The 24809-nt window shown below is 44.3% G+C and overlaps 1 protein-coding gene across 1 annotated transcript in view; it reads left to right on the top strand.

Annotated features, from left to right (window-relative positions):
• Positions 1 to 24809, top strand: part of LOC126456672 (brain-specific angiogenesis inhibitor 1-associated protein 2) — a 628716-nt gene that overhangs the window by 580990 nt on the left and 22917 nt on the right. Inside the window, exons 11-12 of the mRNA XM_050092414.1 lie at positions 17344 to 17446; positions 23342 to 23556. Of these exons, the coding sequence (XP_049948371.1) occupies positions 17344 to 17446; positions 23342 to 23556 (318 nt within the window). The remainder of the gene's footprint in view (positions 1 to 17343; positions 17447 to 23341; positions 23557 to 24809) is intronic.

The raw sequence follows: 24809 nt of genomic DNA, 5'->3' as shown, positions 1-24809 counted from the left end.
TCCGGATTGGTGTAGTTGTCAAGAATGTTTGTATAAATTTGGTCGATGAGTTCGTTTTCAGCAGTGTCTATGTCGTAGAAATCACTGTTGATTTTAATGACGCCAGCCATCTGGTCGGTAGGATATGTGCCTTCGCAATTTTGTAAAACTTCCTGAGCAAAATGTGCTGCTGTTCCGTCTTTCGATACTTTCATTTTTTTGTGTGTATTCGTATGTGTGATCAGATACGTGATTTTTTTAAGCATCCACTGATCTCTTCTGCTGGTGTTGACTTGAGGATAATTGGAAGTGTTTCTTAAAAATCTCCTGAGCGTATGAGTAGAGCTCCTACCATCACTTCAGAGTTTCCTCGCATTTCTTGTAATATTCTATCCATGGCTTCGAGTGATTTTTTGCGTGCCATTGTGCGTTCGACCCAGTAGATAATTTTAGGTTGCTTTAGAAGTTCACCGAGTTCAGATGCTCACGAGGCTTTACATTCCGGGAATTGTTCTTCGGCCATATTCGGCCGTAGTTGTAGGGCAAAATGAGCACTTCGTCCTCCTTCCGTAAGTGTGGCTGCAATGCCGGATGAGGCCGTGCAAGTGCGATGTGTTGTTCAGCACGTATTTCCGCCAACAATAGATTTATTAGAACCGTTTTACCGGTGCCTCTTGGAGCGTCCAAGTAAATATCTTCGATTTATATTCATTCACTGTATCACTTTGAATACTCACACTTCACTGAAGGTTTTTATTCACTCACTGCACTACTTTTTCCGTTCCTCCCTTCGTCACTGATAAGAAACTGACGTCAGAACCCACGACGGGTACCTCTACCAATGGATAGCAGCACCAGTGGCGAATTACGGAACATACCAAACGGGCTTTGAATGGTCCATAATATTCCAGGTCATTCCAAAACATTGAGGCGTGTTCTGAAATGTTCCACAATGGTCTGGGATGTTCTGGGATGATCCCAAAAATTCTGGAATCTTCCAGAATATTCCAAACTATTCGCGAACATTCCAGAACTTCCTGGACCATTGTGAAACATTCAGGAACATTCTGGAATTTTGTGCAATGCTCTCGAATACTGAAAAATGTTCTGAAATGTTCTAGAAATTTCTGAAGGGTGAAACTGCCCAGGTCTTATATCTCCTAAGCCACGCCCTTCTGGTACAAACGGGAACCTTCTCCATGGATAGGAGATGGAGGGCTACCACACTGTGTAACTCCCTCGATCGTACCGGGAATCGTTTCTGAGTTTTGTCGGCATGCACATTGTACACTAACTTTTACAATAGATGTTCTTCGAATAGCTTGGAATGAGAACAATACCGACGAGGCAACATTTTAGGGATGGAATCGGAATATCTGTCGTAAGCTAGTGCATGCTAGAAGGTTGTAAATCGTCAAGGATAAGGAAATTTATTTTTTCCTTTACTGAATTTCGATTCCCCACAAAGGGAGGGAGGGGGGAGGGGGTGGTCTGGCAGTAGCTTAATATGCCGCTCTTCAGCCTACAGAAGAGTTAAAAACTTAATGAGAAGATAATAAACAATTAAAGCAGGCGATAAAACGGCGAATTTTTCAAACTGCAAAATGGCGGAAAGTTGTTGAAGTTAAAATAAATACAAAAGCGTTAGTGATGCTAATTAAAACACACAGTAAGTAGACAGACACAGTTAGGAAACACGGCGACAGTCTGGTTTCTGTTCGCAGCTCTTATAAAAGGGGACGCACAACACTTCAATACTGCACTATAGAGTAGACACGAAGATGACACACCACAGCCTAAGGTAGATGGGGGGAAGGAAATTTATAAACGTGTATTTTACATTAAACATACATAAAATATATCAGATGTGATCCAAATTTTCTGAACTTTCCGATAATGTCTTTTTTTTTTTTTTTTTTTTTTGCTAAGCCTTTTAGTTTACTCATAAGTTACAGTTTTGTCAGTATAATCGTTATATTATGACTCTTTGCTGTGTAAGAACCGTACGGTCCGATCACAAGTTCGGTGTCAACGTGCAGTAACCACTCACACACGGCAGGTGGCAGCAATAGGAGTGAAGAGGGTCGCAAAGCCTGTCCGGAGACGCAGAAAACAGTGTAGTGGTTCTCGGTATGCTTGAATCGAGCGACTTACCTGACTGCAAAAGGGCGTGATTATTGAATTTCGACCTAAGGGTGGAAGCATTTCAGAAACTGCTAACTACTGGTCTGATTGAGGGCTCGTTTACATGCACATACTCGTCTGGTTTTCCCTTTTGTGTAGAAGTGCTTAGTTAGTTATTTTATACCCATCTTGGTTCGTGTTTTGCACAATATTGATTTATTTAGACAATGTAGTATTTTCCCCCCCATGAACCATGGACCTTGCCGTTGGTGGGGAGGCTTGCGTGCCTCAGCGATACAGATGGCCGTACCGTAGGTGCAACCACAACGGAGGGGTACCTGTTGAGAGGCCAGACAAACATGTGGTTCCTGAATAGGGGCAGCAGCCTTTTCAGTAGGTGCAGGGGCAACAGTCTGGATGATTGACTGATCTGGCCTTGTAACATTAACCAAAACGGCCTTGCTGTGCTGGTACTGCGAACGGCTGAAAGCAAGGGGAAACTGCAGCCGTAACTTTTCCCGAGGACATGCAACTTTACTGTACGATTAAATGAAGATGGCGTCCTCTTGGTTAAAATATTCCGGAGGTAAAATAGTCCCCCATTCGGATCTCCGGGCGGGGACTACTCAAGGGGACGTCGTTATCAGGAGAAAGAAAACTGGCGTTCTACGGATCGGAGCGTGGAATGTCAGATCCCTTAATCGGGCAGGTAGGTTAGAAAATTTAAAAAGGGAAATGGATAGGTTAAAGTTATATATAGTGGGAATTAGTGAAGTTCGGTGACAGGAGGAACAAGACTTTTGGTCAGGTGATAACAGGGTTATAAATACAAAATCAAATAGGGGTAATGCAGGAGTAGGTTTAATAATGAATAAAAAAATAGGAGTGCGGGTTAGCTACTACAAACAGCATAGCGAACGCATTATTGTGGCCAAGATAGGCACAAAGCCCATGCCTACTACAGTAGTACAAGTTTATATGCCAACTAGCTCTGAAGAAATTGATGAAATGTATGACGAAATAAAAGAAATTATTCAGGTAGTGAAAGGAGACGAAAATTTAATAGTCATGGGTGACTGGAATTCAAGCGTAGGAAAAGGGAGAGAAGGAAACATAATAGGTGACTATGGATTGGGGGGAAGAAATGAAAGAGGAAGCCGCCTTGTAGAATTTTGTACAGAGCATAACTTAATCATAGCTAATACTTGGTTCAAGAATCATAAAAGAAGGTTGTATACCTGGAAGAATCCTGGAGATACTAAAAGGTATCAGATAGATTACATAATGGTAAGACAGAGATTTAGGAACCAGGTTTTAAATTGTAAGACATTTCCAGGGGCAGATGTGGATTCTGACCACAATCTATTGGTTATGAACTGCAGATTGAAACTGAAGAAACTGCAAAAAGGTGGGAATTTAAGGAGATGGGACCTGGATAAACTGAAAGAACCAGAGGTTGTAGAGAGTTTCAGGGAGAGCATAAGGGAACAATTGACAGGAATGGGGGAAAGAAATACAGTTAAAGAAGAATGGGTAGCTCTGAGGGATGAAGTAGTGAAGGCAGCAGACGATCAAGTAGGTAAAAAGACGAGAGCTAATAGAAATCTTTGGGCAACAGAAGAAATATTGAATTTAATTGATGAAAGGAGAAAATATAAAAATGCAGTAAATGAAGCAGGCAAAAAGGAGATCGACAGGAAGTGCAAATTGGCTAAGCAGGGATGGCTAGAGGGCAAATGTAAAGATGTAGAGGCTTGTCTCACTAGGGGTAAGATAGATACTGCCTACAGGAAAATTAAAGAGATCTTTGGAGAGAAGAGAACCACTTGTATGAATATCAAGAGCTCAGATGGCAACCCAGTTCTAAGCAAAGAAGGGAAGGCAGAAAGGTGGAAGGAGTATATAGAGGGTTTATACAAGGGCGAAGTACTTGAGGACAATATTATGGAAATGGAAGAGAATGTAGATGAAGACGAAATGGGAGATAAGATACTGCGTGAAGAGTTTGACAGAGCACTGAAAGACCTGAGTCGAAACAAGGCCCCGGGAGTAGACAACATTCCATTAGAACTACTGATGGCCTTGGGAGAGCCAGTCATGACAAAACTCTACCATCTGGTGAGCAGAATCTATGAGACAGGCGAAATACCCTCAGACTTCAAGAAGAATATAATAATTCCAATCCCAAAGAAATCAGGTGTTGACAGATGTGAAAATTATCGAACTATCAGTTTAATAAGTCACAGCTGCAAAATACTAAGGCGAATTCTTTACAGACGAATGGAAAAACTGGTAGAAGCGGACCTCGGGGAAGATCAGTTTGGATTCCGTACAAAAGTTGGAACACGTGAGGCAATACTAACCTTACGACTTATCTTAGAAGAAAGATTAAGGAAAGGCCAACCTACGTTTCTAGCATTTGTAGACTTAGAGAAAGCTTTTGACAATGTTAACTGGAATACTCTCTTTCAAATTCTGAAGGTGGCAGGGGTAAACTACAGGGAGCGAAAGGGTATTTACAATTTGTACAGAAACCAGATGGCAGTTATAAGAGTCGAGGGGCATGAAAGGGAAGCAGTGGTTGGGAAAGGAGTGAGACAGGGTTGTAGCCTCTCCCCGATGGTATTCAATCTGTATATTGAGCAAGCAGTAAAGGAAGCAAAAGAAAAATTCGGAGTAGGTATTAAAATTTATGGAGAAGAAGTAAAAACTTTGAGGTTCGCCGATGACATTGTAATTCTGACAGAGACAGCAAAGGACTTGGAAGAGCAGTTGAACGGAATGGACAGTGTCTTGAAAGGAGGATATAAGATGAACATCAACAAAAACAAAACGAGGATAATGGAATGTAGTCAAATTAAATCGGGTGATGCTGAGGGAATTGGATTAGTAAATGAGACACTTAAAGTAGTAAAGGAGTTTTGCTATTTAGGGAGTAAAATAACTGATGATGGTCGAAGTAGAGAGGATATAAAATGTAGACTGGCAATGGCAAGGAAATCGTTTCTGAAGAAGAGAAATTTGTTAACATCGAGTATAGATTTAAGTGTCAGGAAGTCGTTTCTGAAGGTATTTGTATGGAGCGTAGCCATGTATGGAAGTGAAACATGTACGATAACTAGTGTGGACAAGAAGAGAATAGAAGCTTTCGAAATGTGGTGCTACAGAAGAATGCTGAAGATAAGATGGGTAGATCACGTAAGTAATGAGGAGGTATTGATTAGGATTGGAGAGAAGAGAAGTTTGTGGCACAACTTGACTAGAAGAAGATATCGGTTAGTAGGACATGTTTTGAGGCAACAAGGGATCACAAATTTAGCATTGGAGGGCAGCGTGGAGGGTAAAAATCGTAGAGGGAGACCAAGAGATGAATACACTAAGCAGATTCAGAAGGATGTAGGTTGCAGTAGGTACTGGGAGATGAAGAAGCTTGCACAGGATAGAGTAGCATGGAGAGCTGCATCAAACCAGTCTCAGGACTGAAGACCACAACAACAAGTAGTCTTTTACTTCCGCCAGGGAAATGGCTCCAATGGCTGAACGCCGCCGGGTTTTTCCAGATCACGTGCCACACTGTGGTGTGCGTACTGTAAGACCTTCGGTACACACACCATCAGATTATTTGACTTGTCGCTCTAACGAAGTAGGCGAGTGTCGGCAATATGTCTCGTGGTCTTATCGTGGCGTGTTTATCTTCTGGCGTTAGGTCAGACGATAGAAATGCCACTTGCACGCTTAGAGTATCAGATTGACGGTGACCAACTTTAAACAGAACTTGATTAATTTTCACACACATTTATTAAAATAACAAGCATAAAAATTACTTAACTTGGTTCTGGATGCTATTTACAATTTACAATCTGAAGTTCCTTTGGTATTGGTACGTTGATCTTATTCTCACATATATCTCTGATACTTGACAAAAGTGTCTATACATTTATCTTCATGGCTACGTACAGGAATATGGTAATCTTATTATGCGCAGACTGAAACTTGAATATAGACTGGTGCAGACAAATGCAGACTGGTACAGACTGGTGCAGACAAATGCAGACTGACTAATTGGAGGTCTGTACACTCATTTTAATACCTCGTGCGTTCATGTATCACTACGCGAGTGTGATCCGCGAGGAGAAAATGTTCTACGTTAGCAGCAATCTCATTGGCTGCGTTACATATTAATACGCAGATCGGCGGAAGCAGAATTTGGTCCGTCTCTATGGCAGCGCCATCTCGTAGTGCGAGACGGACGAGCGCTGCGCCTGCGCTGTTGTGCTTAGCGGGGCGCGCTTTAGTGGGAAAGTTGTGCACGCGCTGACTACGCGGAACTATGTACACAATACACACCAACAGTTGAACTCGCATTCCTGCGGCCGTGGTATTCTCGTGCTACAGTTTCCGCCAGTCGACAATCTGAAATCTGTCGCCTGCTTATCTAGGTGACTCAAATCTCCCGCCATCTACTAGCGAACACTACGACTCTCTGGCTGCCGCCTCGTGAATCTAGACTAGCACGAGCAGCACGCCCCCTTGGCTGTCGCGCCTCCTTTACCGCCGTAATAAGTCACACGCGCAGGGCTGCGTCTCTTTTTTAAAGTTCTGGGGTCGGGCCGTATCTGTCTATAACTCATACGGCTACGGCCGATTTCTCTTTCCTATCTTTGGCAAACGGGGGAAATTCTTCAGTGCCACTAACCATGACAAAAAAAATAAAAATCCTTTCTTTCTTATTGTTACTGATTCCTCCATTTTGTCCGTGTATAGCGTATTCCAAACAAAAGAAATAAATAATTCTCCCCAAGATACGACAGACAATAAATAATAAAGGGAAATAAGTACAGGAACGCTGTTCATAAATTTCGCTCTGTCATTTCAGCAAACAGCCATTTCGTCGTACACATTACACCCAGAATCATTATACGAGCGATGCAGTGTATTCCGTGTTGCGCGTACCACCTCTTTCACAGAAGCAGAATAATTTTCACTAATTTTAGAAAACAGTTGAAGTTCATCAACGACCTCTGGGAGAGCAACAACTCAGCTTTATTATATTTTATTCTCAACGCCTGAGGCTGAAAATAGTTTCATTGAATCAATAAGTGGAGAGTTCTGTATGATGGCCTCCTACGAAGGAAACAGTAGATACTGATACTAGTGAATCAATGATGATTAGTAATAGCCTTGACTTGAATAATGAGTTCTAGAGACAGATCTAGAAATAAAGGGTTCAACTTCAGCCCGGTGGGCACCATTTAGCGATATTCATCACCCTTAACGCATCCACATTCCACTCGATCAGATGAACTTACCAGTAGCCTCAAAGCTGTGGTGAAGGGTAAGGGGCAAGCTGAGGTCTCATGTGTGTGAACATAGCAGCACAATACACATTGATTGGCAGTATGATGGGCTGTATCTTAAGTTAATTTCTTTTAAATAAACTTTACATGGTTTTAAATCGTCAACCACATTTTTTGTGTTTATTGAATTCAAGTAGGAGAAATTCTTCTCAGTCGTATTCTTTGGAAGCAGCCTCAGACTAGGACTCCCTGAGTTGTTTCCTACTACACAGAATTGTTTGCTACTCTCAGGACATGGGAAGAATTGAGAGGATGTCGTGTCAAGAAATCTATCTGCACCAATCCGGAAAGTACGCTTCTTGGTGTTGGGCAGATACACCCAGCTGAGGGATCGTTTGTATCGTTTACACGCTCATTTTTGTGAATTACAATGAGGCGGTAGTGATACGGGATTCAAGATTTTGCGTGTTGTCTAGCCTTCTTCCAAAATACTTAGAGCGACATTTTAGCGTGTTTCAGAATAGTTGGGCTCCGAATTATTAATAAGTTGTCAGGTACTCGCAGTAATCAGACCCTGTATTTATCCTGCAACTTATAACGGATTTGATCAACAGATACTCATCGTTACTCTTATCCGTAACTCGAATTATTTTTGGCCTTTATATCAAGTCAGTATTGTATTTTGAATCCTGTTCATTGTGTTTGTACGTTTCTCCCATATGCTTCCAGATTTTATTGTTCTTTCAACCGAACTACAGTCGTTTCCGTTCACCTTGTATAAGGGCGCTGATGATGTTGCAGTTTAGCATCCTAATCGTCATCAAAATCACATTCATCATCAACAACAACATCGTAATTATCCATCAAAAACTGTTGGTGTTTTGTGCAGGTAGACCCCCCACAACATGTAAGGATTTGGGTGCAGATGGTTGTCTACAGCTCGTAAGTATTTGAAAAAGGTCATACGAGGGCTATTCGGAAAGTAAGGTCCGATCGGACCCAAAGCTTTGCACAGACGTGTTGGGCAGTGTCTGTAGTATACCCGCCGAACGCGTCATGTCGCCCTCTCCAGTTGTGTCTCAAAACTTCTCAGCGCACAGTGAGCATATAAATATATCCAGAAAATAGTGTCTCCCACCAAGTGTTGGCGCCTGCCGTAAGATATCGCATGATTTCATGAGCCCATATAATGTAACTGTCATGAAGTTCCTTCTTCATGATAATTCTCGGCGGCACACTGCAGGGGCAACGAAGAAGCTCCTGCAGCTTTTGATCGCCCACCACATAGCGCGGGCGTGGCTCTCTCTGATTTTCATCTCGGCTCACAGGAACGACTGCTTGTAAGGACAACATTTTGGAACACACGGAGAGAAGTAGCCGGAAGGTGTAGCTAACTGTTGCAAATAAAATACTTTTGGTTTTCACAGTGGTTTCCATTTCGCGACCAGGATCTTACTTTCGGAACAGCCCACGTACAATAAGTTCTTGATCATCCAGGATAATCCCGTTTGCGGACTTTACGTGGGTAATTCAGCGATTTTAGAGAAAATTAAAAACATTGTGTTATGTTATAAGTAGAACAAATATTTTCGTTTAGAGTTGTGCTTCACTACAGGAAGGTGATGTGGAACCATATCCGAGTCTCTATAATAGGAATTTGGCGACATCGCGGTGAACGCACATTGGAAGCGTGTATTCGTCATCGGCATACTGGCGTATCACCCGTCGTGATGGTGTGGGGTGCCATTGGTTACACGTCTCGGTCACCTCTTGTTCGCATTGACGGCACTTTGAATAGTGGACGTTACATTTCAGATGTGTTACGACCAATGGCTCTACCCTTCATTCGATCCCTGCGAAACCATACATTTCAGCAGGATAATGCACGACCGCGTGTTGCAGGTCCTGTACGGCCCTTTCTGGATACAGAAAATGTTCGACTGCTGCCCTGGTGAGCACATTCTCCAGATCTCTCACCAATTGAATACGTCTGGTCAATGGTGGCCGAGCAACTGGCTCGTCGCAATACGCCAGTCACTACGCTTGATGAACTGTGGTATTGTGATGAACCTGCATGCGCAGCTGTACCTGTACACGCCATCCAAGCTCTCTTTGACTCAGTGCCCAGGCGTATCAAGGCCGTTATTACGACCAGAGCATGGGTGTGTGTGTTTGTCCTTAGGATAATTTAGGTTAAGTAGTGTGTAAGCTTAGGCACTGATGATGGTTCAAATGGCTCTGAGCACTATGGGACTCAACTGCTGAGGTCATTAGTCCCCTAGAACTTAGAACTAGTTAAACCTAACTAACCTAAGGACATCACACACATCCATGCCCGAGGCAGGATTCGAACCTGCGACCGTAGCGGTCTTGCGGTTCCAGACTGCAGCGCCTTTAACCGCACGGCCACTTCGGCCGGCGGCACTGATGACCTTAGCAGTTAAGTCCCATAAGATTTCAAACACATTTGATTTTTACGGCCAGAGGTGGTTGTTCTGGGTACTGATTTCTCAGGATCTATGCACCAAACTGAGTGAAAATGTAAACACATGGCAGTTCTAGTATAATATACACTCCTGGAAATGGAAAAAAGAACACATTGACACCGGTGTGTCAGACCCACCATACTTGCTCCGGACACTGCGAGAGGGCTGTACAAGCAATGATCACACGCACGGCACAGCGGACACACCAGGAACCGCGGTGTTGGCCGTCGAATGGCGCTAGCTGCGCAGCATTTGTGCACCGCCGCCGTCAGTGTCAGCCAGTTTGCCATGGCATACGGAGCTCCATCGCAGTCTTTAACACTGGTAGCATGCCGCGACAGCGTGGACGTGAACCGTATGTGCAGTTGACGGACTTTGAGCGAGGGCGTATAGTGGGCATGCGGGAGGCCGGGTGGACGTACCGCCGAATTGCTCAACACGTGGGGCGTGAGGTCTCCACAGTACATCGATGTTGTCGCCAGTGGTCGGCGGAAGGTGCACGTGCCCGTCGACCTGGGACCGGACCGCAGCGACGCACGGATGCACGCCAAGACTGTAGGATCCTACGTAGTGCCGTAGGGGACCGCACCGCCACTTCCCAGCAAATTAGGGACACTGTTGCTCCTGGGGTATCGGCGAGGACCATTCGCAACCGTCTCCATGAAGCTGGGCTACGGTCCCGCACACCGTTAGGCTGTCTTCTGCTCACGCCCCAACATCGTGCAGCCCCCCTCCAGTGGTGTCGCGACAGGCGTGAATGGAGGGACGAATGGAGACGTGTCGTCTTCAGCGATGAGAGTCGCTTCTGCCTTGGTGCCAATGATGGTCGTATGCGTGTTTGGCGCCGTGCAGGTGAGCGCCACAATCAGGACTGCATACGACCGAGGCACACAGGGCCAACACCCGGCATCATGGTGTGGGGAGCGATCTCCTACACTGGCCGTACACCACTGGTGATCGTCGAGGGGACACTGAATAGTGCACGGTACATCCAAACCGTCATCGAACCCATCGTTCTACCATTCCTAGACCGGCAAGGGAACTTGCTGTTCCAACAGGACAATGCACGTCCGCATGTATCCCGTGCCACCCAACGTGCTCTAGAAGGTGTAAGTCAACTCCCCTGGCCAGCAAGATCTCCGGATCTGTCCCCCATTGAGCATGTTTGGGACTAGATGAAGCGTCGTCTCACGCGGTCTGCACGTCCAGCACGAACGCTGGTCCAACTGAGGCGCCAGGTGGAAATGGCATGGCAAGCCGTTCCACAGGACTACATCCAGCATCTCTACGATCGTCTCCATGGGAGAATAGCAGCCAGCATTGCTGCGAAAGGTGGATATACACTGTACTAGTGCCGACATTGTGCATGTTCTGTTGCCTGTGTCTATGTGCCTGTGGTTCTGTCAGTGTGATCATGTGATGTATCTGACCCCAGGAATGTGTCAATAAAGTTTCCCCTTCCTGGGACAATGAATTCACGGTGTTCTTATTTCAATTTCCAGGAGTGTATTTCTCCAATGAATATCGGTTTATCATCTGCATTCTTCTTGGTGTAGCAATTTTAATGGCCAGTATTAATATATATATATATATATATATATATATATATATATATATAGAGAGAGAGAGAGAGAGAGAGAGAGAGAGAGGGAGGAAAACATTCCACGTGGGAAAAATATATCTAAAAACAAAGATGATGAGACTTACCAAACAAAAGCGCTGGCAGGTTGATAGACACACAAACAAACACAAACATACACACAAAATTCAAGCTTTCGCAACAAACTGTTGCCTCATCAGGAAAGAGGGAAGGAGAGGGAAAGACGAAAGGATGTGGGTTTTAAGGGTAGAGGGTAAGGAGTCATTCCAATACCGGGAGCGGAAAGACCTTAGGAGGAAAAAAGGACAGGTATACACTTGCACACACACACACATATCCATCCGCACGTACACAGACACAAGCAGGATGGATATGTGTGTGTGTGCGAGTGTATACCTGTCCTTTTTTCCCCCTAAGGTAAGTCTTTCCGCTCCCGGGATTGGAATGACTCCTTACCCTCTCCCTTAAAACCCACATCCTTTCGTCTTTCCTTCTCCTTCCCTCTTTCCTGATGAAGCAACCGTTTCTTCTGGTAAACCTTCCGGGATGTAAGGTCGTGGTCCATCAAACTCTTCGGCTCGTAACGTTTCGTCCAGAGCTGCGCTGGACATCTTCAGAGGGGTGTTTCTCCTCCGGTGAGTCTTGCCGACTGACGGGTCGGATGTCTGAGAGCGACTTATATATCGTAGAAAGTTAGGAGCTGAAGAGTTTCATGGACCACGACCTTACATCCCGAAAGGTTTACCAGAAGATATGTCATCCGGTCGTGAAAGCTTTCATACTATGAAGCAACCGTTTGTTGCAAAAGCCTGAATTTTGTATGTATTTTTGTGTTTGTTTGTGTGTCTATCGACCTGCCAGCGCTTTTGTTTGGTAAGTCTCATCATCCTTGTTTTTAGATATATTTTTCCCACGTGGAATGTTTCCCTCTATTATATTAATATCATTAATTTGAACCCAACAATTACGTTTGTTATTGTCACTGTTTCATTTCGAAATCTTTTCTGTCGTCTTATTTTCTCTTTTTGTTTTTTGCCAGTAGTTTCACTTTGTAATCACCTTCTCCTTTTTACCGTAATCTACTGTACAATTTTATCCCGCCGATATATACTCAATAATACGTAATAATACGTAACCCACTTCCCAACCATAACGAAAAAAATATTTTTTTCCGCTTTCAACACTACCGCTGCTATAAAATCCACCGGTTCTAGTTCACAAACAGTTCCTTTCACCTATTAAACTACCATTTCGGCTAGTTCTAATAACTTTTGCTTTATTTCCATTTCCGTTTTTCTCACATCACTGATCATTTTTAGCCGCTTCCCACAGGTTTTAACGTCATTATTTCTTCGTCAGACAATTGTTAGCCGCATATTCATAATCTGCCACCACAAAACCATTCCCTTTAATACATTTACACGTAGTTTCTTCGAAATTTTCCCGAATTTCTCCACCCTTTAACGTGTTTTGGCGGCAACACAACCACCTAACCTTTATGCACATCGTTGTCTACCAACCCAAGTTCACCACAGGATCAACATAGCTCAGCTCTAACCAACACTTTTTCGCCTTTTTTCACACCAGATCTCCAGTTGCTTTTTAGTTCACCTTTATCTCTCCCCATATATTTTTATTTTTATTTTCATTTTCATTTCAGCCTCATGTTACACTTTCCACCATCTAATGCCATGTCACCCTCACAACACCCCCACAACGACCCCATTAAGTTTTATTTACATTCCCTCCGCAAACATGCCTTCGCTCTAGCCAGATTACATTCCCATATTTTATTTTCTCAGGCTTGTCTGACATTTGGCATTACCCCCAAAGGCCTCACACTAAAAGTTCCCATCTCTGACTGCAACCCTTATTTCCATCAGTCCCTATACCAGTTCCAAACTGAACAATCCATTGCCCTCACCCACCCCTGCTTGTGTCTGTGTATATGCGGATGGATATATGTGTGTGTGTGTGCGCGAGTGTATACCTGTCCTTTTTTCCCCCTAAGGTAAGTCTTTCCGCTCCCGGGATTGGAATGACTCCTTACCCTCTCCCGTAAAACCCACATCCTTTCGTCTTTCCCTCTCCTTCCCTCTTTCCTGATGAAGCAACCGTTTGTTGCGAAAGCTTGAATTTTGTGTGTATGTTTGTGTTTGTTTGTGTGTCTATTGACCTGCCAGCGCTTTTGTTTGGTGAAGCATCAGGAAAAAAGGAAATGGAAAACAGAAAAAGGAGAAATTAAACGATCATATTCCGAACATTAACTAAAAGCAAAATATAAGAAGTACAGTGTCGCTTCGAAGTGTAATTTTGTAAGGAAGTGTCAGCTTCCAACAAGTAAAGCGTAAGTAATGTAGTGGTCATTCAGATATGGCATGTAGCATGTTCTGCAAATATAGTGAATAGGGAGTAGTGGAAAGGCAAAGGTTCTGGGTAAGAGTCTGGATCCGGGGTACAGTTTTAACCCACCAGAAAGTTTCATACCAGCACACACTCCATTCGAGAGTGAAAAAATCGTTCTGGTCGTTATATAGTAGTTTACGCTAAGAGCTAGTTTTTCTTGGTTATCCATGCAACCTCGATTTTACATTGACGCGGCTTGGGTTGGGTTGATTTGGTGAAGGAGACCAAACAGCGAGGTCATCGGTCTCATCGGATTAGGGAAGGATGCGGAAGGAAGTCGGCCGTGCCCTTTCAAACTAACCATCCTGGCATATGCCTGAAGCGATTTAGGGAAATCACCGAAAACCTAAGTTAGCATGGCTGAGTTAGCATGGCTGTCGTCCTCCCGAATACGAGTCCAGTGTGCTAGCCACTGCGCCACCTCGCTCGATGTGACCCAGGTAATCGAAAACTGTATTTCAAAACCACGAAGAGAAGCAGGATTTTTCATAATATTTACTGCCGATTTCCATGTTCTTGAGCTATCCGCCTATAACGTTATTTACAACAATCTACTTGGAAATCTTATTACTGTGGAATAAAGTGAAATCCCTCTTGTCAGTTCGTGATGGTACGAAACATTGTACAAAGTTTAATTAAAGACATATCATCTGCGGTGTGAACTTTATTGCAATGTGGTGTTCAGGTCTATATGACCACCTTCTGGCGCTGTACATAATGTTTTATCATCCTGCTTTGTGATCGGTTATGCATACCATATGGCACTGCTATCAATACCGATGTTTGTGTGTGGAAGTCATCATTAAGGGAACTATTTTGAAAACATCAGAATGCAAGATGTTAAAACGGCTTTTGGTCCCGTGTCAGTACAATTTACGTAACAGCTGATTGCGTACGGAGTGATTCAATGATGATGTTACAAACTTTCAGAGATGATGGAAAAGGTAAATGAATCAATTTGAGGTAAGGGAAACTGGTGCACAATTGACCAAGTCGGAAGCTATAACCGAAAATCACTGCCATACCTGTGACAGAGTAGTACATGTAAATGTGCTCTGGCCGCTATGACTGAAGGATGAGAAATTTTCAGACGCGATAATACGGACCACACAAAGATAAATACTCTATTAAATATGGGCTTTAAAACGAATACTTTAGGAGCTATGAGCACTTCTTCGTCTTCGGTACTTCTCTTATACTACAAGCTCTTTGGTTCCCATATTTTTTAACGAGGTACTGTAGACCAAAACAAGATAAATGTCTCTAGTAAACATGGGCTAAAAAACGCATTCCTTACGAGCTATGGGCACTTTTTCACTACACTGATGTGTTTCACAGTACCGAAGACGAACAAGTTCTCATAGGCCTTAAGGTATGTATTTTAGAGCCCCTGTATACCTACTTTGAAAGCTACCTACCCTACCGAGGGCGCTTCGCTGCTTGTTGACTTGTTTAGCGTCAGTGTACGCTCTGCTTCAAGACTACTTGTGTCGCACTTATAGTCATATGTTATTGGACACTTTCCTTGAGTTGTAAAGACTGTATGCCTGGTTGGTAACCTACCCTAAAGCCTTTGCGACAATAGCACCGGTACACATATTCCACCGTCAGAGGCATCAGAACGATTTTCGCTTGTAACTTTCGTCTCGGTTGTTTCCGTATCTCAAACAGACTTATTTCCTCTTCTGTTTCCTCCCTGAAAGTTTGTAACATCATGACGGAGTCACCCAGTATATCTTTCAGTAAATATATTGCAGTTCTACATCTACATCTACATCCATACTCCGCAAGCCACCTGACGGTGTGTGGTGGAGGGTACTTTGAGTACCTCTATTGGTTCTCCCTTCTATTCCAGTCTCGTATTGTTCATGGAAAGAAAGATTGTCAGTATGCCTCTGTGTGGGCTCTAATCTCTCTGATTTTATCCGCATGGTCTCTTCGCGAGATATACGTAGGAGAGAGCAATATATTGCTTGACTCCTCGGTGAAGGTATGTTCTCGAAACTTTAAAAAAAGTCCGTTCACTCCTGCAGAGTCTTATGCTGGAGTTTATCTTTCATCTCCGTAACGCTTTCGCGATCACTAAATGATCCTGTAACGAAGCGCGCTGCTATCCGTTGTATCTTCTCTATCTCTTCTATCAACCCTATCTGGTACGGATGCCACACTGGTGAGCAATATTCAAGCAGTGGGGGAACAAGCGTACTGTAACCTACTTCCTTTGTTTTCGGATTGCATTTCCTTACGATTGTTCCAATGAATCTCAGTCTGGCATCTGCTTAACCGACGATCAACTTTATGTGATCATTCCATTTTAAATCACTCCTAATGCCTACTCCCAGATAATTTATGGAATTAACTGCTTCCATTTGCTGACCTGCTATATTGTAGATAAATTATAAAGGATCTTTCTTTCTATCTATGTATTCGCAGTACATTACACTTGTCTACATTGAGATTCAATTTCCATTCCCTGCACCATGCGTCAATTCGTTGCAGATCCTCCTGCATTTCAGTACAATTTTCCGTTGTTACAACCTCTCGATATACTACAGCATCATCCTCAAAAAGCTTCAGTGAACTTCCGATGTCATCCACAAGGTCGTTTACATATAATGTGAATAGCAACGGTCCTGCGACACTCCCCTGCAGCGCACCTGAAATCACTTGCTTCAGAAGACTTCTCTCCATTGAGAATGACATCACTTCCTTCGGAAGACTTCTCTCCATTGAGAATGACATGCTGCGCTCTGTTATCTAGGAACTCTTCAATCCAATCATACAATTGGTCTGATAGTCTATATGCTCTTACCTTGTTCATTAAGCGACTGTGGGGAACTGCATCGAACGCCTTGCAGAAGTCAAGAAACACGGCATCTACATGGGAACCCGTGTCCATGGCCCTCTGAGTCTAGTGGACGAATAGTGCGAGCTGGTTTTCACACGATCGTCTTTTTCGAAACCCATGCTGATTCCTACAGAGTAGATTTCTAGTCTCCAGAAAAGCCATTGTACTGAAAGATAATACGTGTTCCAAAACTCTACAACCGATCGACGTTAGAGATATAGGTCTATAGTTCTGCACATCTGTTCGACGTCCCTTCTTGAAAACGGGGATGAGCTGTGCCCTTTCCCAATCTTTTGGACCGCTAGGGTCTTCTACAGACCTACGGTACACCGCTGCAAAGTGACTGGAAGGTTCAAACCAGTGACAGTAAATAAGGAATTATTTGAGCTTTTACTCATGTTGCTTTTGACTTAGAACGTTTACTTGTTGAAGGTAGCTAACATGTATATAAGTATTGTAGTAACGTATTTAAGCAGTTAGTTATTCACTTTTTGAAGAGTGTGGTCGATGTGGAGCTACACGGAGTCGCTTTTCATTTAATGTGTGCCGAATGTACGAGGTTTGTGTCGTTGCTGTGCTGACCTGGGCTCCTGCGTGTGGCAGGTCGCCGACGCACGGGCGGCCGCCGGACGGCCAGAGCGTGAGCAGCGGCGGCAGCGGCAGCAGCGGCGCCGGATCCTCGTCCGCCAGCGCCACGACGCCCGGCTCGCCCACCGGCAGCTCCGTCAGCGGCGGCGGGGGCGGCGGGGGCGGAGGTGGAGGCGTGGGGGGCGGGCCGCGCAGCCTGCCCCTGCTGACGGGACGCTGCGTGCCGCCCGCACACGCTTCGCTGCCGCCTGCCAGGAGCCGGCCCCCACTGCAGGTCAGCGCCTGCGCTTCCTGGGGCACCCCAACCGACACCTGCCACCTGCCACCTGCTCCCTACACATCCCTGTTCTGGGGATGTCGCTTACATCCTGTACCGTCATGTGACCATCGTGCGGGCTAGGATCTACATCTACATCTGGATCTACATGAATACTCTGCAAATCACATTTAAGTTCCTGGCAGAGGGTTCATCGAACCACCTCCACAATTCTCTACTATTCCAGTCTCGAACAGCGCGCGGAAAGAATCAACACCTGTATCTTTCCGTACGAGCCATGATTTCCCTTATTTTATCGTGGCTATCGTTCCTCCCTATGTAGTTCTGTGTCAACAAAATACTTTCGCATTCGGAGCAGAAAGTTGGTGACTGGAATTTCGTGAGAAGATTCCGTCACAGCGAAAAGCGCCTTTCTTTTAATGATGTCCAGCCCAAATCCTGTATCATTTCTGTGACACTCCGTCCCATATTTCGCGATAATAGAAAACGTGCTGAACTTCTTTGAACTTTTTCGATGTACTCCGTCAGTCCTATCTGGTAAGGATCCCACACCGCGCAGCAGTGTTCTAAAAGAGGACGGACAAGGGTAGTGTAGGCCTGTTGCATTTTCTAAGTCTCCCGCCAATAAAACGGAATCTTTGGTTAGCCTTCTCCACAACATTTTCTATGTGTTCCTTCCAATTTAAGTTGTTCGTAATTGTAATACCTAGGTATTTAGTTGAATTACGGCTTTTAGATTAGACTGACTTATCGTGTAACCGAACTTTAACGAGATCCTTTTAGCACTCATGTAAATGACCTCACACTTTTCGTTATTTAGGGTCAACTGCCACTTTTTTCACCATTCAGATATTTTTTCTAAATCGTTTTGATCTTATGATGGGTTTATTAGTCTATAAACGACAGCGTCATCTGCAAACAACCGAAGACGGTTCCTCAGATTGTCTCCCAAATCGTTTATATAGATTAGGAACAGCAAAGGTGCTGTAACACTACTTTGGGGAACGCCAGAAATCACTTCTGTTTTACTCGATGACTGTCCGTCAATTATTACGAACTGTGATCTCTTTGACAGGAAATCACAAATCCAATCACATAACTGAGACGATATTCCAAAAGCACGCAATTTTACTACGAGCCGCTTGTGTGGTATAGTGTCAAAGGCCTTCCGGAAATCCAGAAGTACGGAATCGATCTGAAATCCCTTGTCAATAGCACTCAACAGTTTATGTGAACAAAGAGTTAGTTGAGTTTCACAGGAACGATATTTTCTAACCCATACTGAATGTGTCAATAGACCATTTGCTTGGAGGTAATTCACAATGTTCGAACACAATATATGTTTCAAAATCCAGCTGCAAATCGACGTTAACGATATGGGCCTGTAAGAATAAGATCGGCCAAGATGTATTGTCTTGCAGGGTCTTCTTTTCCTCTTATCCTTCTCCCTCGAACATTAGATCAGGTCCTACTTTGCTATTCTTTCATCCATGCCTTTTGTCTTGGGTCCAACAGTGCTCTTTCTTCTTGTAGGGATACACAGTAACAGTCGTTTCGGAATACGTTCCTTTGTGGTCTTTATATTCTTTTCTGTATTCCTTCTCTTCTTCCTGTTCCTCTTAGGGTTTTCCCCCTAGGGAACCGGTCATCTAGCCCTAGAATTCTATTTTTCATTGCTTCCTGTATGTAATTCTCCAATTTTATCCTTCCGGGCGGCTCCCAGTTTAAAAGCTTTCTACGGTTGGGTCGTCTTCTGTACGTCCCGTATAACTGAAGCGCTTTATCCTCCAAGGCTTTTGTTACGGGGCACGTTATTTCCCTTCGCCTTCAAACCTCCTCGTTTCTTGTCATATCTTACGTCGTTAACAGCAGCATATTCCCATATACTGCATCATTTTTCGGGAGTGCATCCGTGATCTTATTAACTCTTCTCCGGAATTTCGGCTGGCAGCCTTTCGGCCATTCTCAAGGTGCGTGGCTTGTAAGATTTTTGAAGTACTTTACACTGTGGAGAAAACGCCCATGAGTCAATGATTACACTGTTGGTAACAAGAGCTTCGGTTATAGATAAAACTTTACGCCTCTAAGAATAAAACAAAGCAACCGCAGACTCAGCGAATCCACAATGCTTACGAAGTATTTGGCTCATTATTATGGATGGCATTTGTTGGGATACCAGGCACTGTAAACAAAGAACAGTATTTCCTTTGACATCGCAGACGTGATATGAGTGGTGAGTCCGATTTTTTGAGGTGGAATCTCTCGTCTCGGTTGAGCGGGTTTCCTACTGGTATTTCCAGAGCTTCCTTGACCACTTCTATACCAGTAGAATGAGGCCGCCACCAGTGCTTAAACTTTCCCGTAACACATGGAATGGCCAGTGGTAAACGATACATTGGACAAACAATAAGCACCGTAGAAAGATATTGCATTTAACACCAGCGATTCACTCGCCTACTACAGCCCACCAAATCTGCAATGGTTGGAAATTGTATTTCCGCGGCCATTCCATGGATTTCCGGAGAATTAAGATACTGGCCATATCCTCATCCTACTGGGACTCTGTGGTTAAGGAATCTGTGAAAATACATTTAGCAGACATCCTGCTCAACCGAGACGAGGATTTTCAGCTCGACAAGTCATGGAAATACCTCATTTCACGTTTGAGCTCTCAAAGGAAATACTGCTATAGGTCTCTACTGCCTGGAATTTCAACTTATGCCATCCATATAACCAGCCAAATACTTCGTAAGCAATGTGGATTCGCAGACATCAAGCTTGTTTTCTTTTACTCTTAGAAGCGCAAAATTTTGTTGATGGCAACGCATTGGCATTTATTCCACTGAGCAAAGTACTTTACGAATCTTACGAGAGACTCACCTTGAGAATGGTTGATACGCTGTCAGTCAAAATATGGGTACAAGAGTTAATCATAACTGGGAAGCACTCCAGAAAAATGACGGAATATTCTAGCCACCGGGAAAACTTCAAGAAACAATCTTCTCATATAGTCCACTTCCACAGTTATCATTTTTCCCTTAACTTCCTTGTTTGAGGCCACATCTCAGCTCCAGGCAGATGTCCTCCACCACACTGTGAAATATTATTTTCTTGTTGTCCTGCTGATGATGACTATTATCCTATATTATTCATTGCAAAGCTGTAGTAGCTCTACATGAAATGTATTTACAGTTGCGAATACGAATAACCATCAGCTGCATAAGGGAATGACGACAATGGAAATTTGTGTCGGACCGGTAGTCAAACCCGGTCTTCCCACTTTGCGCGAGCGGTCGCCTTCACCACTTTTTTTTCCCCGTGCACGATTCACAGCGAGACCTAAACTTCTATATGTCGTCGTTCCTGTGTCACAACCTGTACTCGTACACGCATTATGTAATTCCCGTGCAGGGGAGGACATTTTGCCTGAAAATTCCCTGCTCAGTACCGGCAGATAAGTACCATATTGCAGTGACTGTGTTGTTCAAAAATAGTCAACCAAATTTGGGCTGCACCGTTCACAACTACCTAATTAAATAACCGACGTAACAATTTATTGGCACTTCAGCCACCTAATATGTTACATTGTAGTTGCGAAACATTAATCACTCATCAGGTTGCCCTCCATGGGGTGGGTGCACGCAACGACTGTGGTTATATTGGGTTAGATAGAGCAGCAATCAGTCGTAGAATTAAGTTGCTTTAATATGACATTTATAGTCACAACGCAGATCAGATTTCGACCTGTGTCAGGTCACTATCAATGCAGTGCGGAGTTGTAGCAGTTGTTCGTGCTCAAGTGAATGCTTACATTAATGGGCGAACTATGTAAGCATTCACTTGAGCACGAACAACTGCTACAACTCCGCACTGCATTGATAGTGACCTGACACAGGTCGAAATCTGATCTGCGTTGTGACTATAAACGTCATATTAAAGCAACTTAATTCTACGACTGATTGCTGCTCTATCTAACCCATTAATCACTCAGTTGAAATGTTTGGACCACAAACACATAAAACCAACAGTTCAAGTACGTTGCAATCAATCTAGACGATTGACAAAGTTCTTGCAGTTCGCATTAAGCCTTTCTCGTGGCATCAATAGCTTTTCTCACGAGAGCACGGGAGTCCGATTGTGACGCATGTGTTTGATGTTTTAGCGATACAATATCCGAATGAAAGAGTCTACGTTAGTGATTTTTGTCAAACCGACTATACAGTGTGTTCGGAAAATCCCGTCACAGTCTTCTAGGACATGTAGAAAGGGAGTTATTACATAAAATTTTGAACAGGAACTCATGCCCGGAAACGTACCGTTTCCTTTCCACGACGGTTTCAATTCAGATGTGTAACGCATACACGTACGCTGAGGGAAAGAGAAAATTCTCAGAGTTGCTGGTTCTTGTATGGAGTACGGCAGACAGGACGACGTGTAGTACGTCAGACGATCATGTAATGTCACTTAACGTCTGCAAAGTTGAAATTACGTGACTCCTGTAGAAACACAGGAAGATCTGCTGTCCCTTATTGTGGCTGCTGTACTAAAAACTGAAGAGACACCAAGTGGGATGAAGAGCGTGTACCAGAACATGTCTCGTAGGAATAGTGTTTGTAACGAAATTGGAGGTCGTCACATCGACCTGCTGCTGTAAGGCATAGGTACTGTTCTGTATGTTCGATCTCTGTCTTTTTTTTTTTTTTTTTTTTGGGTACTGTGAACACGTAATGTTAAAGTGTTAATACAAAGTACTTAAGATATTTCTTTACCTTTTCTTTCGAATTATTACCTGATTACTGCACTGTGTTACGTTTAATTCAATTCCTCAAGCAGAAGTGGATGAGTTAAACATTTGAACTGAAACCGTCGCAGAACGGAAGCGCTACGTGTCCGGGCATTGGTTCCTATTTAAAATATAATGCACTTACGCTCCACTTCAGGTAGTAGAAGTTTGTAATGGGAATTTCGGAAGTGCCTACATGACTCTCTCTCCACCACTTTTAATGTTCACCCGAATAATTGTTCTGTACACAATATTTGTTCCGTAATTGCTCCAATGGTTCATTGTTGTTCTCGCGACACGACACACAATTTTGGAGTCATCAATATCGATGTGTGTGTGTGTGTGTGTGTGTGTGTGTGTGTGTGTGTGTTTTACGTTACTAAGGAATCAAACTGCTGAGGTCATCGATCCCTCGGATTACACACTACTTAATCTAACTTAGCCTAACTTACGCTAAGAACAACACACACACACAAACATATACAGGCCCAAGGGAGGACTCGGACCTCCGACGGGGAGAGCGGCGCCAACCGTGGCAAGACACCTGAGACCACTTGGATACCCAATGCGGCTCAGTCTCGTATAAATCACCAACACTGAACCGGTAAATACGCAACTGCCGTGGCAAGACTTCTAATTACTTCGACATATTTACTGTAAATGGCGTTCAGTAGCGGCTGCACCAACACTGCATGATGACACAACGCTAAAGAAAAGCCACCGCTCTCCTTCAGTCGCACGCTGTGCTCACCAGAGTGGCGGGTATCGATATCCGCATGCGGTACAGACAGCTGTAGTAGAATACGCTTACAAACTATTCACTTTTTTTTCTATGTCTGGTTTTAGCTTGACTCCCTTTATCCTTGCCGTTTACGTGATCTTCCTATGTTCAAGTTAACAAAGCTGCAGGCTCCATCGGCGCGTAGCTGAAACAGAGCATGTGTGTGCTGCAGACGCCGACGGGCGGGGGCGGGATGCTGGCGGGGGGCCGAGCGGGCCCGCCGCCCCCGCTGCCGCCGGCGCCCGTCCCGCGGCGCGTGCCGCCGCCCCCGCTGCCGCCCACCTTCCGCATGGGCGCCACCAACACCAGCAGCCTGCACAGTAGCAACGACAGCGGCTTCAGCAACCCCACCCCGGAGGCCGACTTCTCAGACGACGACAGCGTCAGGTGAGCACGAGCCGTCCCTCGACAATCCTCACTTCTTTACTGTGAGGTGACCAAAGTCATGGGATAGCAACATGCAAATATACAGAAGACCGTAGTATCGTGTACGCAAGGTACGAGGGGTGTCCATAAAGTAAGTTCCGATCGGTCGCGAAATGGAAACTACTATGAAAATCCGATAAAGCTTTGCGAATACGTGTTGGGCAGTGTCTCTGGTATGACCCAAGATACCATCACGTCGCTCTTCTCATTTCTGACCTCACAGTGAGCGAGTAAAGATGTCTAGAAAATAGTGTCTCCCGGCAAGTACGAGGGCCTGGTGAGAAATTTCGCCTGAAGCTATGCAGCCAGTATTACATAACTGTCGTGCAGTTTCTTCTTCAAGACAATTGTCAGCCACATTCTGCAGGGGCAATGAAGATACTCCTGCACCGTTTTCAATTGGAAATGTTTGATTACCCACAATACAACCCGTAATTGTCTCCCGTTGAGTTTCGTCTCTGTTCACATGAACCGCTGGCTTTGAAGACTACATTTTGGCATTGACAACGAGCTGTAGGCCAGCGTAGAGAATTGGCGAAAAGCACTGGGGGCTGCCTTCTTGATGAGGGTATGGGAAAGTTGGTACAACGCACGACAAACGTCCAAGTCAGCACAGCGATTACATAGAGAAGTAGCTGGAAGGTTTAGCTAATTGTTACAAATAAAACATTGCTGATTTTTACTGTGGTTTCCATTTCACGATCACTCGGGACTTACTTTCTGGACAGCCCTCGTATAAAAGAGCAGCCCATTGGTGCATCTCTCATTTGTACTCCCTTGGCTCATGTGAAAAGGTGTTCGACTTGATTATGGCCACACGACGGGAATTAACAGACATAGACCGCAGAATGATAGTTGGAGCCAGACGCATCGGGCGTTTCATTTCGGAAATCGTTCGGGAATTTAGTATTCCGAGATCTGTAGTATCAATGGTGTGCCGAGAATACGACATACATAGCTTACCTCTCCCTACGGCCAACGCAATGGCCGATATCATACAATTGACAACCCAGAGGTTTTACTGCTAACAGACAAGCAACACTGCGTGAAGTAGCCACAGGAATCAATGTGGAACCTACGACGGAAGTATCTGTTAGCACAATGCGTCCAAATGCGCCGTTAATGGGCTATGGCAGCAGACAACCGACGCGAGTGCCTTTGCTAACAGCACGGCATCACTTACAGTGACTCTCCGGGGCTCTTGACCATATCGG

Source organism: Schistocerca serialis, chromosome 2 (genome assembly GCF_023864345.2).
Source record: "Schistocerca serialis cubense isolate TAMUIC-IGC-003099 chromosome 2, iqSchSeri2.2, whole genome shotgun sequence".
NCBI classification, from domain to species: Eukaryota; Metazoa; Arthropoda; class Insecta; order Orthoptera; family Acrididae; genus Schistocerca; species Schistocerca serialis.
Note: the sequence above shows the minus strand (reverse complement) of the source record. Positions and strands in the feature narration are given on the sequence as shown.